The 21,945-nt window shown below is 31.0% G+C and overlaps 3 protein-coding genes across 3 annotated transcripts; 2 read left to right on the top strand and 1 right to left on the bottom strand.

Moving 5' to 3' along the window:
• Nucleotides 1-1,032: 1,032 nt before the first annotated feature.
• LOC119609013 (pre-mRNA-processing factor 39) lies at nt 1,033-14,391 on the top strand. Its single transcript, XM_037963678.1, has 8 exons — nt 1,033-1,191; nt 1,510-1,604; nt 1,885-3,127; nt 3,598-3,821; nt 3,892-4,017; nt 7,861-8,135; nt 11,675-12,964; nt 14,075-14,391. Exons 1-8 carry the CDS (start codon nt 1,146-1,148, stop codon nt 14,346-14,348), a joined length of 3,573 nt encoding a protein of 1,190 aa, XP_037819606.1. The 5' UTR covers nt 1,033-1,145; the 3' UTR covers nt 14,349-14,391.
• Nucleotides 14,392-16,206: 1,815 nt separating this feature from the next.
• On the top strand, nt 16,207-21,747 carry LOC119609016 (26S proteasome non-ATPase regulatory subunit 9). Its single transcript, XM_037963682.1, has 4 exons — nt 16,207-16,444; nt 20,493-20,664; nt 20,771-21,100; nt 21,404-21,747. The coding sequence occupies exons 2-4, from the start codon at nt 20,557-20,559 to the stop codon at nt 21,623-21,625; spliced, it is 660 nt and encodes a 219-aa protein (XP_037819610.1). The 5' UTR covers nt 16,207-16,444; nt 20,493-20,556; the 3' UTR covers nt 21,626-21,747.
• On the bottom strand, nt 16,773-20,192 carry LOC119609015 (DDB1- and CUL4-associated factor 10 homolog). The gene is made up of 5 exons (XM_037963681.1): nt 19,650-20,192; nt 19,465-19,578; nt 18,455-18,824; nt 18,212-18,367; nt 16,773-18,154 (listed from the first exon to the last, which is right to left on the bottom strand). Exons 1-5 carry the CDS (start codon nt 19,826-19,828, stop codon nt 17,063-17,065), a joined length of 1,911 nt encoding a protein of 636 aa, XP_037819609.1. The 5' UTR covers nt 19,829-20,192; the 3' UTR covers nt 16,773-17,062.
• Nucleotides 21,748-21,945: the final 198 nt, after the last annotated feature.

Below are 21,945 nucleotides of genomic sequence, written 5' to 3'. Positions count from 1 at the left end.
TCCGGGCTGAAGAGCCGGAGTCTACCGTGGTTATTTCCAATGCTTCGACGACATCCGATCTCAACGTTTCTGCGGACATTGCTCGCAGACCTGCTAAGGATCGTAGGGTTACTGGTGAGTCCAGTGGTGACGTGATTGAGGAGAGATTGTGTTCTAGACTTATATTTACATAATAATGACATTACAGTAGCCTGCCTTTCGGAAACCTTTTTGAACGATGCTTTTAAACTTAGAAATTTTAAGGTCATCAGGAGGGATAGAGGTGATAGTACGGTTCATGCTGGCGGGGTCGCTTTCATTGTTCGCAACGGTATTGATTGCATCAGTTTGAATATCTCATCCACTAACAGTTTGATAGAAGTTTGTGCATGTAGAATATCCACAGTTAACGGTCCTATCATTGTTATAAGTTTATATATACCTCCATATTGTAGATTCTCTCAACGCGATCTCTCCTCTATGTTGACTACAGTGTCGGGCGGCTCGTTGCTTATCTGCGGCGACTTTAACTCACACAATGTGTGTTGGGGTACTTGTGGGAGTAATCTGAGGGGCGATACTGTTTTGAATTTCATAGAGGATCAGGATCTGGTTCTGCTGAATAATGGGGAGCCCACATTTTGCGGTAGATCGACCTCTTGTATAGACTTGTCCATATGTTCATCGGACCTGGCGTTGAATTGTGATTGGATGACTCAAAGGGAAACCCTTGGCAGTTTACACTGTATTATACATATCCATCTATCCGTGTTATGAGCTGACAAACACCATGACTATTTTGTTCCAAAAAAGTCGATAACTCGACTATCGACTTTTCATAAAATGCAAAAAGTCGAAAATTCGGCTTTTAACTAAATGAAAAAAGGCGACTTTTCAACACGTTTCAACTTAGAACCCTAATCAAAACCTAAAACAGTGTTGATAACTTCAGTTCTTATTGAGTCCAAAATAAGCACGATTTATTTCTAAAAATATATGATTTTTTCTTTTTCGACAAGTTAATAATCTTATTGCCCTTATAACAATGACACGGTTACCCTGGTTACCGAATAATAACAAAAATATTATCAGAGTTGCTGTTTTTATTTAAAATTGTTTGACATTCGTACAGCTAGATTGTCACACTTATCAATTATTGCATAAAAATGGCGTCTATTGGAGAAGAAGAAAACGTTTTACAAGAAAATTCTGGTGAGTTTTTTACTAAAAAAATACAATAAAATTTGCTAAATCTTTAATAAAAATATGTAATGATAACACAATAATAAGTATGAATATATTTTTCTAAAAAATATCTAAATATAAAAGAAAATAACATAAAAATTGCAAAACGTTCAAAAGCCACATGATTGACAGTTGTAAAATAAACGTGAAGTTTTTTCGTCAAGTTCGACCACAAGATACATGACTAAAAGGCGGCTGGCAGACTATCTTAGATACGGACTAAATAAATACAAACATATTTTATGTAGTTTAATATTAATCGATTTTTTTTTTTTGCGATTTAAGGACGACGCACTCGTTCCAGCAGACGTGTTTCTGGTACACAACCAGTCTCCTCGCCAGTGCCCAGATCCACCAGACGTTCTAAGAAGCAAGAACAGGTTAGTAAAGAAGATTGTTATATGTATGTGGAGACAAAGTACGCCAAAATAAATGATGAAAAACATTGCATTTGTCACTACAGATGAGGCGTTGTTCCGTCTGTAGATGATAGTTACCCTTTGATACCATATCTCGTTATATGGTGTTCAAAAGGCAGCTGCATGATTTATTGCAAGGGCCATCTGATAATGTGTAATTACTAATTGTTTGCGGTTTTAGAAATTTATTTTTTGTTATAATTATAAATTTAAAATAAAATTTTAATTTTTTTCTTTACAGTTGACTGAGCAAGAAGAATTAGTACACGAGTCAACAACAGACGCAGAACAAACAAATATAATACAAGAAATGTTGGCAGAGGCAGCTCAGGGAAATTTAATGGACTCTGCTGGAGCACAAGAAAATGCTTCACCCTCACATCAGGGTGGACAGGAGCAGGAAATAATTGAAGAAGATATAGTCGAAGAAATTATCTCCACTGAGGGTGATGAATGTGTGGTCTATGAGGAACAGGTCATTGAAGAGATCTATGAAAATGTGCATGAGGAAAATCACGAGAACATAGCTGCCAATTCTGATGCAAATCTTGATGAAAAATCATCTTCATTTCCATTTGCCACTGAAGAAGTAGGTCAATCGGAAACATCCGAAGATTTAAATGAACAGCGTGAGAGCAAGGAGGAAAATAACGAAGCCGAAAATCAGGGCACACAAGAAAACTCATTATTGGCTTCTTTAGTGGGTGATAATGCCAATAGTTTACCCTCGGTGGGTTGTGGTGCCGAGTCAGAAAAGGAACATTTCGAATCTAAAGTGTTGGAGGAGAATTGCGAAAAATTAGATTCAGAGGATTCTCTATCGGAGCCAGCCATAGCAGAAGATGCACCAATTGCCAGTGGCAGTGATGACACCATGGTTAATACAGAAGTAATATCTGAAGATGAACTACCACCACCCACTAAACCGGAAATTAATGATGCCGAAGAGGTATCCGATGAAGAATTACCAGCACCCCAGCGCGCCGAGCTACCAGCCGATGCTGAGGTAATATCAGAAGATGAATTACCTGTCACCTCAACGCTTGGAGAAGATCAAAAAGATTCTCCCACGGGGAAAAAACGAAAAGCAGAACTACCACCTGATGCTGAAGTTATATCAGAAGATGAATTGCCAGCGGGTGAAAAACAAAGTCCTTCGTCAGTTAAAAGTGTTGAACAAGCTGGAGGTGCTTCAAATAAAAAACGAAAAGCTGAACTACCTTCAGATGCTGAAGTTATTTCAGAAGATGAGCTGCCCGTTTCTAGTGCCGTCGGTGAAAAGCATGATCACTCTCCCTCGGGAAATGACGAACACACTGAATCGTCTTCGTCACGTAAAAAGCGTAAAGCAGAAAGTCGTGGTGCATCCTCGGAAAAGAAATTGGAGGGAAATTCCAGTAAAAAAGATGAACAATATAACCCAATGAGCCCCACTAGCGAGAGTAATGATTCTACGCCCATGGAAAAGAAGGCAAAGTTAGAAGGTAAATTTACAAATACATTTTATTGCGTAGTTTTTCTATGCGATCAAATTGACATTGACTTTATAGCTTATACTTCAATGAAAAGTTTATTTTTTGTCAAAAAACTTCCTTACGTAAAAGCTTGTTTAAAAAAAGGTTTTATTTCAAAAAGCTTTTTATGAAAATGTTTTTTATTGAAAAAAAGCTTCCTGAAATGCCTTTTCTTGAAAAGGTTTTTTATAAAAAAGTTCTATTAAAAAAGTGTTTCATGAAAAAGTTATTTTTGAAAAAAGCATTCCAAAAAAGCTTTTTCTAAAAGCTTTTATTCCAAAAAAAGTTTTAAATGAAAATGCATCTGAAATCTTGTTTGGAAAAATATCGTTTTAAAATAGCTTTCTTACCATAATTCAGAAAAAGCTATTTTACGTATCCTTCCTCGTGAATCATTCTATTTCTAAATGTTAACTAAATAATTGCTTTTTATTTTTCAGAATCAGAACATAAAGAAAAACGTAAAGATAAAGAACGTGAAAAAGATAAGGATGGTAGTAGCAGTAGTAGTACTAAAGAAAAAGACAAAGAACGTGAAAAGGATAAAGATAAGGAAAAGGAACGTAAAAAACTTCCCGACTTGGATAAATACTGGCGGGCCGTTAAAGATGATCCAGCTGATTTTACTGGCTGGACTTATCTTTTACAATATGTGGACAATGAGGTATTTATTTAATTTTTTTTAACTAATTTAAAATTTCTTCGAAATAAACTATAAATATTTTAAACTTTAGTCCGATGCTGAGGCAGCACGTGAAGCTTACGATGCATTTCTGTCCCATTATCCATACTGTTATGGTTATTGGCGTAAATATGCTGATTATGAGAAACGTAAGGGTATTAAGGCCAACTGCAACGCGGTGAGTACAATACGAATTCAATCAAATTCATTTGAAATATGTTGTATTTTTCAATATTTATTATATTATAATGGAATTTATTATAATTCAATAAAAATATATTCATTTAATAAAAAAAAACCAACAACTACTATCGAAAAAGAAAGTATCTCAAAATATGTAAAAAAGAAATAGAAATCAGGATTCAGCATGTTAATTGCCTATAAAAATAATAAATTAAAAATTTAACTAAAAGTAGCAAAATTGCACCCGAAAGCCGAGGGTTTGGCATAAAGGGTTTCTGAAACTTAACGTTTCTTCAAAAAATATTTCCTTTTCTTTATTTTTTCTAAATTTTTCTAACTTTTTGTTTTATTTTAATTCTTGTTTTCATTTACTTAACTATTTTATGGCTTAAGAATTTTCATTTTTTTTGGTTGTTTTTAATTTTGTAAAAAATACCATTCATAATGGCTGTGTTTGTGGGTAAATAGTTTTTGTTTAGTTTTTTATATAACATCAATTAAACTATGAAAAAATCAACAATAAAAACCAACAACAAAGTCGATTTTAAAAAGATTTTAAAACAAAAACCAAAACACATAAACATTAAGGCGTAAGTACAAATGGAGTTTAATGAAATTCAGTGTGTTATTTAAATAAAGTGTGAAATTTTATTATTACATATGTTTATTATGAAAATATTAAGTATTTGAGATATATTTGTGTGAAACAAAATTTTAAGTTAGTTTTTAAACTTTATCATTGTAACTTATATTTAATTTAGTATTTGCAGCAAGTTTATAAAATACAAATAATTTGTTTTTATTTAGTCAGCGCCAAAATCAAACACATAAAACAAATGAGTGTGTGTGTGTGTTCACCTACCTGCCCATAACTGGAATATCCTTTATTCATAATCCTTTCCTAACACCTTAGTTGCTTATTAAATATTTCTTTTTTAATTAAGAAAATTAAAATGCTTAAGCTATATTTTACTTTCAAGCTCCATAACGTTTGTACAATTAAGCTTGTCAATGTCAGCTTGTCAATGTCAGCTTACCCTATGGTTTATATCTCCGAGAGTTTATTAACAAAGAGTTATACCATTCTGGAAATTTCGGTTCTTTAATTAAAGCAAAAATTTATAATGAATATTGTCTATACAATTTTGATAGCGAAATGCCACATATTTACATGGGAGCTGGAGTTGCTTATTAATTACTGTGCCATAAAAAAACGTCGCCACATTAATTCGATTAGAAATGAACTTATTTGTAATTTGAGACAAAAAAAAAATCATAAAATTCAATGTAAAAAAGTAGTGTTTTGGACTTTTTTGTCAAATATGTAAAATTTCTGTTAAACCTGAGAAAATGGCAAAAAAAAGTTCGTTTGTTGGATGATTACCTAATCAGAAAACTGAGTGTGTATAGCAATCATAAATTGATCATCCTGGTGTTTAAAATATGATAGTTTTCAAAATTGTTTTCTGATCATATTTCAAGCATTGTTTCTTGTGTAATATTTACGAATCAAAAATGATTCGTAAATACTAATCAAAAATGAATCGAAAATGATTAGAAAAAGAACTCATAAAAGAGTTGTTAAAAAATGTTTTGTGCCCTAGAATTAGTTCGATATAATTCTCATTTCATGTATAATATTAAATGTATAACTATTTGAGTTGGAGCCATATAAAGTAGAGTTTTTGTAAATTAAATTGAAATTATATCTCGCTTTAATTATTATTATAATAATTTTCTACGGAAGATAGTCATTCAACTATCACTAAACTAAGTGATTAGTCACCCAATTGTGCAAAGTAGTAAGCTTACAAAATTATTTCAATTAATGATTAGAATGTGACTTATTCGAAAAACAATAACAAAATCCATTCTATATGATTGATTTTAAATGTATTTCGTGCAATTGGAAGATCAAAACCTGTTTTCTGTATTATTGTATTTGTCTGCGACAGACAACAAATGAATCAGAAAAAACTCAAAAAATACTAAAATATGATTCGAAAATGACTCTAAAACGAATGCAGTAATTCAATGGAATTGGAAGATCAAAACCTGTTTTCTGTATTACTGTATTTGTCTGCGACAGACAAGAAATGAATCGGAAAAAACTCAAAAAATACTAAAATATGATTCGAAAATGACTCTAAAACGACTGCAGTAATTCGACTCTTTAATGACTCAAAAAATATTTAAAAACGAGTTAGAACTGATTAGAAGTAGAGCTCATAAAAGACTCTCTTAGAAGAGTCACGGATAGGGTACCATTTTCTCCAGACAAAAGTATCATTTAATTTTAATCGTGCAGAAGATTCATAAATGACTCGAATCTGATCAGAAATTTCGAAAAATGCTAACTGAGAATATTCACAATAATTATTAATTTTTTTCATAATTTAAAAAGTACCAAAATATCAAAAGTACCTTTGCGGTACATTATTACCGTAAAGGTACTTTTAATAATACTTTTTTGCAAAAATTTTAAAAATCCGTAAAAATTTTATACTACCAAATTTGAAATCATATTTTGGAGTATTAAATTATATTCTTAATCTGTGAAAAGGGTAAAATTCTACTTCAAAATAGTAGTAATATACTACGTTTTTGGAAAAACATTTACAAAACACCAAGAACTGTTAAAATCAAAGACTTAAGATATTTAAATTATATTCCTGTAATTTTTTTAAAGATTTGACAATAGTAGTAAAATACTACCTTTTTATAAAAGTGTTCATAATAACGTAAATTAAATTATTTAAACAATTAAATAATATTCCTGACATTTTATGAAATTTTCAAAATAGTAGTAAACTACTACCTTTTTACAAAAATTTAAAAAAATATGGGAAATATTATTAAATGTTATTTTGTAACATGTATTTATATCCTAACACTTTTTATAATGATTTTAAAATAGTAGTAAAATACTACCTTTGTTAACCAATCTTTTAAACATGAAAAATTGGTTAAAACCCCCCTTAAAATACATTTCAATTATATTCCTGTTATTTCCTGCAGACTTTTTAATGACTTTAAAACTATAGTAAAATACTACAACTTTTAAAAAAAATTATTTAAAACGTTCAAATGCCAAAATAAATGTGGTACTAAAAACATTACTTCTTTGCAGAACTTAAAAATAGTTGTTAAATACTATTTTTTTCTAAATATAATTCTGTTGTTATGTTTTGTGAAACAAAATTAATTTAATCAAAGCACGTTTTCGAACCAAATATTTTCTACTGATAAAGACTTTGGGAAATAGTTTATAAGAAATTTTGGGAAAGTCATATTTGTTGCTGATGGATTTTTAAGCTTTTATGATCATGAATTCTGATCTAACCAATAAATCTTAGTCAGACACTGAAATTTGTACGACAAATTCTATCAAATTTTATCTTGATAAAATGGCGCTAATCGAAATAACGTAATATGGGAGAGGATTTTGAATTTAGGAATTGAAAAGTTTCCTGTGTACTTACGCTGCCTATACAAACTAAATTTAATACCTTGCTTTGCTTTTCTTCCTACGAGATTGCTTCATATAAATAATATTCATCATTCCTTCCTTCCTTGTACACTAACTTGCTTCACACACACACACACACCCAGAAATACATTAGAAATGTTACTAGACCAAATAAAACAAAAAAAAAAAAATAAATTAAAAAAACCCATTGAACAGTTAAGTATCTATGAAGTACATTATCCAACTAAACATTTGCCAAAAATCTCTTTTTTTTCTCTATTTCCCCAAACCACTTCAACAATTATCTACAAATTATCAAAAACTAAATGTAAAATAAACTACAACACGCAACAAAATAAAAAAATGTAGGTCTTTGAACGTGGCTTGGAAGCAATACCACTCTCGGTTGATTTGTGGATTCACTATTTAGCACATGTCAAATCAAATCATAGTGACGATGAAGATTACATACGTTCACAATTCGAAAGAGCCGTAGAATCTTGTGGTTTAGAATTTCGTTCGGATAAATTGTGGGATGCCTATTTGAAGTGGGAAAATGAAGGAAAACGCTATCAGAATATGGTGAAGATATATGATCGTTTAATTGCCATTCCAACACAAGGTTACAGTGGACATTTTGATAAGTAAGTAGAAATTACATTTGTATAAGAACCAGTACTAAAGGAAGTTAAAACTTATTGCTGAAGTTAAAAGAAATAAATATTATTTTATTATCTTATAAATAACTAGCTATACCCAGTGTGCTTCGCTACCCTCATCGTAATGGAATAAAATAAATATCATTATTGTAAATGTATATATATCTGCAATATCAAAAATTCCCCTTTTAGAGAACTCTTTAAGTTTGATTTTATGATTCTAGTCTCAATATTACAGAAAATTAAAAAAAACAGTTGAAGAACGAAAAAGTACCAGACAGTGCCTTTTTATATATTTTCATTAAATCAGAATGACGCATGTTTAATTTTCAACCAGAAACCAAAAAATCGCATAAAGATTTTTATACAATCAGGAAGCTACATGTCCAATTTTATGTTTTTAGGTTCAATATTATAGAAAATTCGAAAAGTATTAGTAAAAGAACAAAAAAGTACCAGAGTATCCTTTTTCAATTTTCGTTCAATTGGGATACTGCGTGTTTAATTTTATGTTTATATATTCAATATTTTAGAAAGCTATTTTATTTAATTTCATGTTCCTAAGTTCAATTTTATAGAAAATTCAAAAAGTACCAGAAAATATTACAGTTTAAATTTTCATTCACTCAAGTCCCTGATTGCTTTTATAGATTCTAATTAACTCCGGGCTCCACATGCTTAATTTCATGTTTCTAGGATCAATATTATAAAAAACACAAAAAGTACCTTTTGAAGAACGAAAAAATAAAAAAAAGTGCCCTTTTATAGGTTCTCACTTAATCCAGGCTCTAAATGCTTAATTTCATGTTTCTAGGTTCAATATTATAGAAAATTCAAAATGTACCTTTTAAAGAACGAAAAAGTACCAAAAAGGCCCCTTTTATAGGTCCTCACTTAATCCGGGCTCTACATGCTTAATTTCACGTTTCTAGGTTCAATATTATACAAAAATCCAAAAAGTACCTTTTGAAGAACGAAAAAGTACCAAAAAGTGCCCTTTTATAGATTCTCATTTACTCCGGGCTTTACATGCTTAATTTCATTTTTCTATGTTAAATTTTATAAAAAACTCAAAAAGTACCTTTTGTAGAACGAAAAAGTACCAAAACGTCCGCTTTTATAGATTCTCATTTACTACGGGCTCTACATGCTTAATTTCATGTTTCTATATAATATTATAAAAAATTCAAAAAGTACCTTTTGATAAACGAAAAGTCCCCTTTTATAGATTCTCATTTACTTCGGGCTCTACATGCTTAATTTCACGTTTCTAGGTTCCATATTATACAAAAATCCAAAAAGTACCTTTTGAAGAACGAAAAAGTACCAAAAGTCCCCTTTTATAGGTTCTCACTTAATCCATCCTCTACATACTTAATTTTATGTTTCTAGGTTCAATATTATAGGAAATTCAAAAAGTACCTTTTGAAGAACGAAAAAGTACCAAAAAGAGCCCTTTTATAGATTCTCATTTACTCCGGGCTCTACATGCTTAATTTCATTTTTCTATGTTAAATTTTATAGAAAATTCAAAAAGTACCAGTCGATGGACGAAAAAGTACCAAAAAGTCCCCTATTATAGATTCTCATTTACTCTGGGCTCTACATGCTTAATTTCATTTTTCTAGGTTAAATTTTATAGAAAACTCAAAAAGTATCAGTCGAAAGACGAAAAAGTACCAAAAAGTCCCCTTTTATAGATTCTCATTTACTAAGGGCTCTACATGCTTAATTTCATGTTTCTAGGTTAAATTTTATAGAAAACTCAAAAAGTACCAGTCGAAGGACGAAAAAGTACCAAAAAGTCCCCTTTTATAGATTCTCATTTACTAAGGGCTCTACATGCTTAATTTCATGTTTCTAGGTTAAATTTTATAGAAAACTCAAAAAGTACCAGTCGAAAGACGAAAAAGTACCAAATAGTCCCCTTTTATAGATTCTCATTTACTAAGGCCTCCGCATGCTTAAGTTCATGTTTCTAGGTTAAATTTTATAGAAAACTCAAAAAGTACCAGTCGAAGGACGAAAAAGTACCAAAAAGTCCCCTTTTATAGATTCTCATTTACTCCGGGCTCTACATGCTTAATTTCATGTTTCTAGGTTAAATTTTATAGAAAACTCAAAAAGTACCAGTCGAAGGACGATAAAGTACCAAAAAGTCCCCTTTTATAGATTCTCATTAACTAAGGCCTCCGCATGCTTAATTTCATGTTTCTAGGTTAAATTTTATAGAAAACTCAAAAAGTACCAGTCGAAGGACGAAAAAGTACCAAAAAGTCCCCTTTTATAGATTCTCATTTACTCCGGGCTCTACATGCTTAATTTCATGTTTCTAGGTTAAATTTTATAGAAAACTCAAAAAGTACCAGTCGAAGGACGAAAAAGTACCAAAAAGTCCCCTTTTATAGATTCTCATTTACTCTGGTCTCTACATGTTTAATTTCATGTTTCTAGGTTCAATATTATAGAAAATTCAAAAAGTACCTTTTGAAGAACGAAAAAGTACCAAAAAGTCCCATTTTATAGATTCTCATTTACTCCGAGCTCTACATGCTTAATTTCATGTTTCTAGGTTTAATTTTAAAGAAAACTCAAAAAAGTACCTGTGTAGAACGAAAAAGTAGCGAAAAGTCCCTTTATTATTAATTTCATGTTTCTATTTCAATATCATAGAAAACTCAAAAAGGACCAGTTGGAGAATGAAAAGTACCAAAAAATATCACTTGGTACCGGGGTTCCAAATAACACCCCATTAGGATATTTAGTGTTTCTAAATTTAAAAATTTTATCTAAATTGGATCATTGTGGTTGAATAAAATCAAATTTCCCGTTTTTACCCCTTTTGGTACTTTTTTCCTCCCCATTAACGAAATAAAAATTCTATTCCAAAAAGTTGCAACATCGTAGTGGGAGCCCGTTATTATGTATTCATATGTATAAGTTAATAAACCAAAAACAATGTTTTATGAAAAAAGTACCAAAAATAGGTAAAATTTTAACCCCTTAAACGTCCGAATATCCAAAAGGTACTAAATTCATATTTTTATTTTTTCGTTAAGTTATGAAGGAGTCAAAAATATTTTTTGAATGTGCACTGGTTTAAAAGATACATGGGGTGCGAAAAAAGTACCAAAATACAGTTTTTACCCGTTTATTCCCTAAAGGGGCCGAATTTTAAAAAAGTACCAGACACCTGTCCGTTTATTTTTTAAATGAACGGCGATAAGCTTTAAACTGTTTTTGTATCTTTTCTAGTTTAGGAGATATAAGGTTACCGAATTTACCCGTTTTTACCCTTTTTTACCCCCTAAATATTCGAATTTCCAAAAATCCCGTCTTAGTGGATCTATTTGGCGGGAGACCAACCTCCTGTCCAAATTTCAGCTCTTTAGCTTCAACCGTTTAGGCTGTGCGATGATGAATCAGTCAGTGAATCAGTCAGTCAGTCAGTCAGTAACGTTAGAATTTTATATATATAGATGTATTAGAACTTTATTGATAGAAAATCTAATTTTATTTTACAGTTTCCAAGATTTAATTAATCAACACTCCATAACCAGTACTATAACAGCAGAAGAAATCAAAAAGATACGTACGGAACTAAAGGAATCCGCTTCTGCAACAAAATCGCGTTCCAAATCAAAACGTGGCAGTTCAAAAGATAAAGACACTGAAACAAAAGATAAGGATAAAGAGAAGGAGAAAGAAAAAGATAAAGATAAAGACAAGGAAAGTGACAGCGACAAAGATAAAGAAAATCCCGATAAAGTTTCAAATGATGAAGTAACTGATAACGAATCTAATGTCGAAGCAATGGTTACGGAAGAAGATTCTAAAACCCCAAAACCAACAGAAGATTTGGGTGATTTAACCACACTTACTGAAGAGGAAATCCATGCGATTAAAGATAAAATCATATCATTAAGACGTAAAATACATAAAAGCACTGTATCAGCCATTACCGCCCGCTGGACATTTGAAGAGGGCATTAAGAGACCCTATTTCCATGTAAAACCCTTGGAAAGATGTCAACTAAAGAATTGGAAAGATTATTTAGATTTCGAAATTGAAAAAGGAGATCGCAAACGCATCTTAGTGCTATTCGAAAGATGTTTAATAGCCTGTGCTTTATACGATGAATTTTGGCTGAAAATGATACGTTATTTAGAGACCATAATCGATCAACCCGGTATACCGGCCATAGCCAGCGATGTCTATCGCCGAGCCTGTGAAATCCACCATCCCGACAAACCCAGTCTGCATCTTATGTGGGCCGCGTTTGAGGAATGTCAAAATAATTTCGATCGTGCTGCCGAAATTTTGGTGAATTTGGAAAAGAGAGTACCTAATCTCTTGCAGGTGGCCTACCGACGCATCAATGTCGAACGTCGTCGTGGCGATTATGAAAAATGTAAAACTTTGTATGAACATTATATAAATACCGCTAAGAATAAAAATATAGCCGGCAGTTTAGCCATTAAATATGCTAGATTTTTAAATAAAATTTGTCAAGATTTAGAGGGTGGCCTAAAGGTTTTACGACAAGCACTCGACAAGGATAGCGCTAACACCCGTGTGGCCTTACAAATGATTGATTTGGCTTTACAGCGCACCACAGTCGATGAGGATGAGGTCGTCTTGATAATGGATAAATTCATGGCCCGTGAAAACATCGAACCCGAACAGAAAGTTTTATTTGCTCAGCGTAAAGTAGAATTTCTAGAAGATTTCGGTAGTTCGGCCAAGGGCTTACAGGATGCACAAAGAGCTTTACAATTAGCTTTAAATAAAGCTAATGAAGCTAAAAAGAAACGGTAAGTTAGATTTATATATTCTTAATCTTGACACATGAAAGGAGAATTTGCGTGGGACTAAAGAAATCATACCTCCTAAAGTTGATAATCAATAGTTTGTCTAACAACTTTGAAGCGTTATCTGCGGAGTAACGCATAATTGGAATGATAAAAACATATTTCAAACCTTTAGATAGACATATAGATAGATAGATAGATAGATAGATAGATAGATAGATAGATAGATAGATAGATAGATAGATAGATAGATAGATAGATAGAGAGATAGATAGATAGATAGATAGATAGATAGATAGATAGATAGATAGATAGATAGATAGATAGATAGATAGATAGATAGATAGATAGATAGATAGATAGATAGATAGATAGATAGATAGATAGATAGATAGATAGATAGATAGATAGATAGATAGATAGATAGATAGATAGATAGATAGATAGATAGATAGATAGATAGATAGATAGATAGATAGATAGATAGATAGATAGATAGATAGATAGATAGATAGATAGATAGATAGATAGATAGATAGATAGATAGATTGATAGATAGATAGATAGATAGATAGATAGATAGATAGATAGATAGATAGATAGATAGATAGATAGATAGATAGATAGATAGATAGATAGATAGATAGATAGATAGATAGATAGATAGATAGGTAGATATATAGATAGATAGATAGATAGATAGATAGATAGATAGATAGATAGATAGATAGATAGATAGATAGATAGATAGATAGATAGATAGATAGATAGATAGATAGATAGATAGATAGATAGATAGATAGATAGATAGATAGATAGATAGATAGATGGATAGATAGATAGATAGATAGATAGATAGATAGATAGATAGATAGATAGATAGATAGATAGATAGATAGATAGATAGATAGATAGATAGATAGATAGATAGATACATACATAGATAGATAAATAGACAGAAAGAAAGGCAATAGTGGAAATATATCGACATGATAAATAATAAAGTAAACTTCGTCAATTTTCCACAAACTTTTCTTCCAATTATGTATTTTCTCTCTTTATCTCTTTGTAATTTTATAAAAACGAACCATCTAAAACAATTTCCATTCACAGTGAAAATAGTCCTAGCCGTAAATCTGGTCATAAAGATGCCTCATCAATATCCACCTCAACACAGTCGGCCTATAACAATGGCTCATCCGCGGCAACGTCCGGTTATAATTATGGTTCTGGCAGTTCAGCAGCCTACTATGGCCAACAGAATAGTGGTAGTAGTGGTTCATATCCTCAACAACAACAATCCTACGATAGTTATTACAATCATTGGCAGTACAATACCGGCTATAGTGGTTACGGCCAATGGAGTGGTTACTCTAATTACTATTAAAATACAAAATAAAAGAAAACAAAGAAAAAAAATCACAAAAAAACCCCAATTTTATTCTTATAACAAACAAACGATGTTTTTTTTTGAAAATTACTTTTATAATTATAAAATAATTATATACATATTTTTTTATTATTAGTGTTTTTTCATTTAAATCCTAAGATTTTGTTTTTCTCTCATACGTTTTGCGTTGCTGACCAAGAAGAGTATATAAATAATATACCAACTTAATTAATGTTCTCTTAATATATTGCTACATATATATAAAACTATACATACATAACATTTTTAGTACATACATACAAATACAAATTGTTTTAAGATTTTTTTATATAAAAAAAAAACTTTTTTTTTGTTCATTTATTTGTTTTTATTTAATACAATAATATATACATACGTACATACTAGTTGTATTGCTTTATCTTAGATTTAGATTTTTCTCTTACTAGTAAAGAGCAAAAATTCCTAAGTCATGCAGTTGTTTTCATTTTCTTGCACTTACTACAACTCTCTGCTGTAAAGAGTGAGTTTTATTTTAAACTGGGCATTGTAAACAATTAAATTTTTATCCAAATAACACTAAAATAAATAAATAAAAAACCAAAAAAAATACTTTGAATACAATTCTTTTTTTCGTTTTGTTTCTTTGTAGTATTTTAGTGTGCATTTAGTTGGAATAGAAGAAACGAAATAAATATCTAAATAAAATAGTAAAAATGGTGATTTTATTTAAATTGTTTTGAGATAATTGTAAGTATCTTGTGAACTATCGTAATCAAATCTCACATAGACCGAAATTTCACAATTCTACGATGCTACAAAAGTGCATAATCCGACCTGAAAGAATCGTATTTTTAACATAAACTTTTAAAAATCATACAAAAAGGGCACAATGCTGCCAAAAGTGTGAAAGTCAACAATTTAAAATTGTAAAAATCTTTTTGTTTTAACAAAAAAAAAAAAACATCAAACACTTTTTAGGAAAATACAAAATGAGCTAATAAAACCTCACATACTTTAAATTTTAAAAAAAATTGACAACTGGTTTTCTAATGTTCATTTCCTGTTACTCATTTCCACTGTCAACTCTGGTTTTCTAATATTCATTTCCTGTTACTCAATTCCGTTTCCTTTCCGTATCATTTTATTTAAAATCTGAAAATAATTATAATTTTCCTAAATCTGGCAACTCTACATCCGTAATCTCTTTTTCTTTGTTACATTTTTTTCAATTGTCAAAAAATACAACTCTGTTGTTATGTTGTTATTTTTTTAGTACGTTTCGGCGCGATCTTCAGGTTATTAAGAAAATTTGTCGTTTCTGTGAAAATTTTAATAAAAAATTAAATATTTATACATATAAAAATATTAATAAAGTAAAAAAATTGTTATATTGTTAAATTGATAAGTTTTTCTTTTAGCAAAACTCGTTTTTCTGTCAAAAACTATACAAATGTAAACAATTGAAAGCTTAGTGTTTGCGGCTGTAGTGAAAATTGTTTCTGTGAAAAATTTAATAAAATTAGCAATGTATGAAATAAAATTAAGCTTAATGGCAATAAAATTATTATATTAATAAAATAAAATTTCTACGTGAGAAAATATTTAAAAAAAATAAATATTAATTAATGTTCACAAAATTTAAAAATTGTCCGGCTGCATATATTTTTTCCATTTTATATAATTTGATCATAGATTGCGTATCTTTTGCAAACAAATTCTTTACGAAATATAATCAGAGAAAAATGTGTGAAAAATATTAAAATATCGGCTTATCAGCATAGGACAATCCGATTCCAATTTGGCCAAAGACTATCAACAGAAATGTGTTTGTTGTTGTAATAGCTTCATTGTTGCTGGAAGTTCTTCTCTAGGGGGAAAAACTCCAGTTGATACAGTTGTTGCTCAGTTTACAATCTTCGGGCGATTGGGAATCGTGACGTTTTGTAGCGGATATCCAATTGTCCTAAACGGTTGCAATTTCTGAACATTTTAGGAAAATTTCATTCGCCAAAGTCCTCACGCTTACGTTTTTCATGTAAACATATGGAAGAATTAGATTTGTAGATCTAAGAACAATCCGAATGCAGTAAAAGGTAAGTGTTTTCTCATTTTCTACTTCCATTTTCCAATCTTTATACACTACACCACTATAGTGGGGAGGATATTATGCGTTTGTTTTGAGGTTGGTAACTCATAGAGTTGAATACTGATTAAAAAAATTTTTTATCAAAACTCGATTTTCATTCCAGACCTTTTTTTATTATATTCTTTTATTTTTGTTTCATTTCTAAGCTTCCTGCTTAATAAATAATTCCAAACAAAAAAAAATTTATTCATATTTATTTATTCATTAATTTTCTTAATTTTAATAAACGTTTTTAATTACTTTTTATTTATTTTTTTTATATTTTATTATATTAAAAAATAATGCTTTAATTTTCATTCCAATGATTTAAAAATATGTTTTCTTTAATAAACACAAACGCACTTATAAATTTATATATTGTTATTACAAATAATTAAAACTCTTTAGGAAAATCAAGATTAATTATCCAATAAAAAAAAAACTTAAAATTTATTATGCTTTACATAAAAACTATATAATTCAAGAGATGAATTTGTTATAAAATAAAAAAATATACGTATATTTTTCGGTTTTATGTAAAAAATACAAATACAAACTCTCAATAATAAAAATATGTAATAACCATTTACAATATGGGATGATACCAAACTATTTTACCACTCTTACAACCACTGACCAGTAGAGGTTCACGTGGACTAAATTTCGTACTGAGAACAATATCGTCGTGAGCTTTTAGTTCTTTAAGCACATGCAAAGTACGTGGATTTTGTTTGATGCTATTGATCTCTTGAAAATGTCTGGGATACTCAGAGCAAATATCACTATAGCCCAGCAATCGGACGCCATTATCGTAGGGTGAGCACACAATACGACCATCGGCCGAGAAACTGGGTTCTTTAATGAAACCTTTGCCTTTGTTCGGTTCTTGTATATAGTACATGAGTTTCTTGGGATTCTGAAAGATTTTACGTTCACGATGATAACTGCTGCGTTTAGGAGGTATTGTTATAGGACGTACACGTTCAAAGGGTACATAAGGGGGAGAATCACTGCTGGAAGTGCTGCTGCCATCAGTTGATGCGGCTAGATCGGGGAAAGACGAACGCCCCCGTCTAGAGGATGAATCGGTTGAGTGTGCATTAGTTGAATCTGAGTTTGTGTTGCGTGAAGCTGTCGCTGCTGCTGCTGCTGGCAAGACACCGCTACTTATGGCATAAACGTAATTGTAGCCGGTAACAGCATTTGAGTTGCGCGCACGATTTTGTCGTATAGCTCGTTCGTGCACAGTTACCTCAGCTGCCCAAATATCGGGTATAAAAGATTCAGGTCTTTGATTTGTGGCTTGCTGTTGCTGCTGCTGTTGATTACTTGTTGAATTTGTGTTATTGGCATTTGAGGTGGAACTGGTAGACTGTACGGAAGAGGGTGGCGGTGGGGGTAAACGTGACAAAGATAAACGTGAGCGTACAGTACGTTGTCTACGATTTATGCTAAATAAAACATCATCAGAATCGCCACTTTCTTCGCCCAAACCAGTACGTGTCTCATCATCGCTGTCACATTGTAATTTACGCTTTCGTCTCGAACTAATGTGTTCCTCTTTAATGCGTTCGGTTATGTCGCCTGGCTCTTCATTGATATCGTGTATGCATGACCATTCGGTTTTTTCATCATAGCTTATATTACGACTTAGTATTGAATGCCCTTGAGGATGGATCTAAAATTTAATAGATATTAAATATAAAAAGGTTTCATTTTATAGTTGTTTACATACTTGTAAAGCTAACACTACTTCAGCATCATTTTCTTCTGGAAAATCAGTCACCAATTCAACACGATTTTTCTTTTGTTTCTTAGAGAAAACATGATCAAATTTAGCCGCTTGTGGTATATACTGATGACCCATTTGCATTAAACGATAAATACTTGGCTATTTAATATAAAAAAATAAATAATATTTGTTATTTTTGTTCTTTTTTTCTTCGCATTTTGTTTCAAATCTAGAGTAAAAACTCACCCGGAAACCATTTAAATCCTTATGTAAAGTTGTTAAGTCTAAATTGTGTATTATCATCAAATAACCACCGGTCGAACAAATTACCAACTTACTACAATCGGGCGCTATGCGACAACGCATTAAACCACTTGTATGAAATACCTTTTGATATATAAGTCCCTGTTCGGTATGCGAATTGATGTCCCATGTAAAAATACTGCCATCAAAACCGGAAGTCACTAATAGATTGTCTTTATTGGAGTATTCAATATTTTTAACCCAATTCGAATGGCCATGTAGACTGCGTACTTTCATTTTCAAATAACGTAAATCCCATAGAGCAACGGTTGTGTCATCGGAGCATGTGGCAAACATGCGTTCATCGAGAAATCTAAATTTAATTTATGTAAAAACATTTGCAGTTGTTATTAATTATGTTAAAAAAGCGATGGGGTATTAGAGATATATATATTTAAAAAAAATAAAATTTTAGAAACTCTCAGAAAACGATCGAATCTAGTTATTTAAAAAACTTAGTTTCCTCCCATTCACATTCAAATGTCTTCTCATATATATATACTGGGTTTCATTTCCATTTAATACGATAATACCGAAGCGAGTTAGGAGCGGTTTTTATAGCGGTACCTAAAGCAGTGAAAGGCAGTAAAAATATTAGATCTCTGACTGGTTTTGTTTGTTTTTTATACAAGAGCTCGTTTGAGAGCTCTCTGCGTTTCGCTGGCCTAGAGGATTTAATTCCAATGCCTTCAATAAATTGTTTACCTCCTCCATAAACTGTTTTAGCTTGACACCATTTTCAGGGCTATTGAGGAATGGACTGAATCTGATGACTTTAAAAAACTTTCAAGAATGACTATCGACAATATTTACAGAGTTTGTGAACCCAGCGTCAGCTGTATCAACCGAAAACTTTTTCCTCAGGAAAGGACTTTCGAGAATCTTTCCAACATAGATTGTACATTTTTAATTCAACCATTACATTAAAAATCTCTTTAAACTCTTTAACTTACTTGATACAATTAACATTATCCGTATGAGCATCTTTGATTTTATGCGTCTGCCTTTGGGTGATGGCATCAAATAGCAATATGGACTTTTTCTCACACGCAGCTACCAGAACATTGCTAAAATAGAATAAACATACAACATTTATACATAATAAATAAACAGTTTCCTTGCGCTTCTAAGTATTAACCCTTTTGGTGAGAATTCCAAATTAAATACAGCTCCATAGTCTGAAGTTTGATTGGGTAAATCATTCCAATGTTTGAAATCATCGATTGAGCCATAAACCCGATGCATAATATTGTCGAAATCTCCACGATTCGAAGGTAAACCATATTCTCGGCGATGCAGCCATCTGTGCAGGCTCATGCTGTTTGTTTCTGATTTTTGTTACAAATCTAATTTATAGCCTATTGCCTGTTATTTAAGTACTTTAAAGCTGAAGTCTTTCTTTTTCTTTATGATTACCAACCGGGCGAAGTGTTTAGCAAAGTAGGTACCTTTAGAATTTATATTTTGTTTTCAGTACAAAATAGTCTACAAAATGACTATTTTAGTTGCTAGAACTAATGTATTTCTAATACAATTTAGTATTTATGCTATTTCCATAAAATATATAATTATTTTCAAGGATAATTGAGGAATTTTTATAATTTTTTTTCTTAGTCAAGCACACTATACACGAAAAGTGAAATCCACTTCAACTATTTTTCCTTGACAGTTGGTATTCTATGAAAAAGACAGTTGTCAGCTGTTTGGCTAGAAAAAAATGGTGTGTTGAAAGTTGCCAGAATTTGTAAACAATGAAAATAGTAGCATTAGAAACATAAGAAGTAACTTTAATAAAATTTGTATTAAAAAATATAAGTTTTAGATGATAAAAAACACATTTTACAAAAATGACTTAAATTTAAAACATTTTTAAACTGTGTTTTAAACCTTTAATTAAACCAGCGATTTTTTGTAGCTAAACAATTCTGGCATCTTTGTTTAGCCAACTGTCAAATATTCTAATAAGAATAATTTTTTATAGCAACAACTTGTAAACAAACTGAAACGTAAATAAAAAGAAATATTACAAGAAAAAGTTAACAAAAATGGTTGTTCCCAACACAAATCCTTTGGAAACTAAATTATTTAAACTTATGTCCGATAAAGACAAATTAGAAGCACAAATAAATACTTATGGAGTAATATTGGCGCAAGTAAGTTTGTATTCAAGCACACGCATAAACAATGATTTGGCAATTTTTGTTTTGTATATAAACAATGTGTATATTAAAAAATATATTTATTTACATTTGTTAACAGAATGATAATGTTGGCATGTCGGGACCTTTAGTAGATGCCGAAGGATTTCCTCGCAATGACATTGATGTCTATCAAGTGCGTCAGGCCAGACAACAAATTATTTGTCTACAGAACGATCATAAAGCCTTGATGAAAGAAATCGAACAATTAATGCATGAATTACATGCTGAGGCCAAACAAGCTCAGACTTCCCAGCAATTGTCTCATAAGGCGGCCGGCATGAATTTAAATGATAGCTCTTCAGATGATAGTGAAATGGCCGAGGCATTGCCACCAAAGCCTATTTTAAAAGTGAAGAATGTTGCGCCAGGTTCGCCGGCCGAAGAAGCTGTAAGTGTGATTAATATAGATTTATGTAAAAGGATTTTGAGATGTCTGTGTCACATGATAGATAGTGAGAATAGATATGACATTACCGAATATCGGTGTTGAGACTCAAAATTCTCTTAAACTTAATGAAATGTATAAATACACTGTTTTTTCTTTCGTTTTCTAAAATGACCCTGTTACTGTCTTAAAATCCACAAAGAAACTTTTTGAGTGGTCAATTATAAACAAATGTTTTGAAATTGGAGACTCTCTAAATCCTTTAAAATTTGCTATTGTTTATAAATAACAAAATGTTTTTTTTAGGGACTACGCATTAATGATGAAATCTGCGAATTTGGATCAGCAAATGCTAATAATTTCAATAAAAAACTTGAAACTATTGCGAATATAGTTAAACATATGAGTGATCGTCGTGTTCCCTTAAAGGTACTGCGTAATAATGAGTTATTAGATTTAATATTAATACCACACACTTGGTCTGGTCCCGGTTTGTTGGGCTGTAATATTGTTCTTAACGAAAATTAATATATTTACGTATACATACATATAAAAATTGTTTATGGAAGGGTATGAAAAGCATTATTTTGTCATTCTTATTAAATTAATTAATACAAGAAATAAAATATAAACAATATACTGTGTTCACATTTTAAATTTTACTCAATCATATATTCGGTAATTCGACTCCAGTTTCGAAGATGACAATTTCGAATAAAAATCATTGATTTTAAAGCCGTAATCATGAGTTCTAGAACTAATACAACTTTGCTAAGAAATATTTTTTGTTTTGAAAAGGAAAAGGTCTATAGTAGTCTATAGTCTAGTCTTTTATCTAATCTATAGTC

Source organism: Lucilia sericata, unplaced genomic scaffold (assembly GCF_015586225.1).
Source record: "Lucilia sericata isolate MDLA Ls3-8-SP2 unplaced genomic scaffold, ASM1558622v1 Contig000913F_arrow, whole genome shotgun sequence".
In the NCBI taxonomy this organism is placed as follows: domain Eukaryota; kingdom Metazoa; phylum Arthropoda; class Insecta; order Diptera; family Calliphoridae; genus Lucilia; species Lucilia sericata.
The sequence above is the reverse complement of the archived record's forward strand: the minus strand, read 5'-3'. Positions and strand labels throughout refer to the sequence as shown.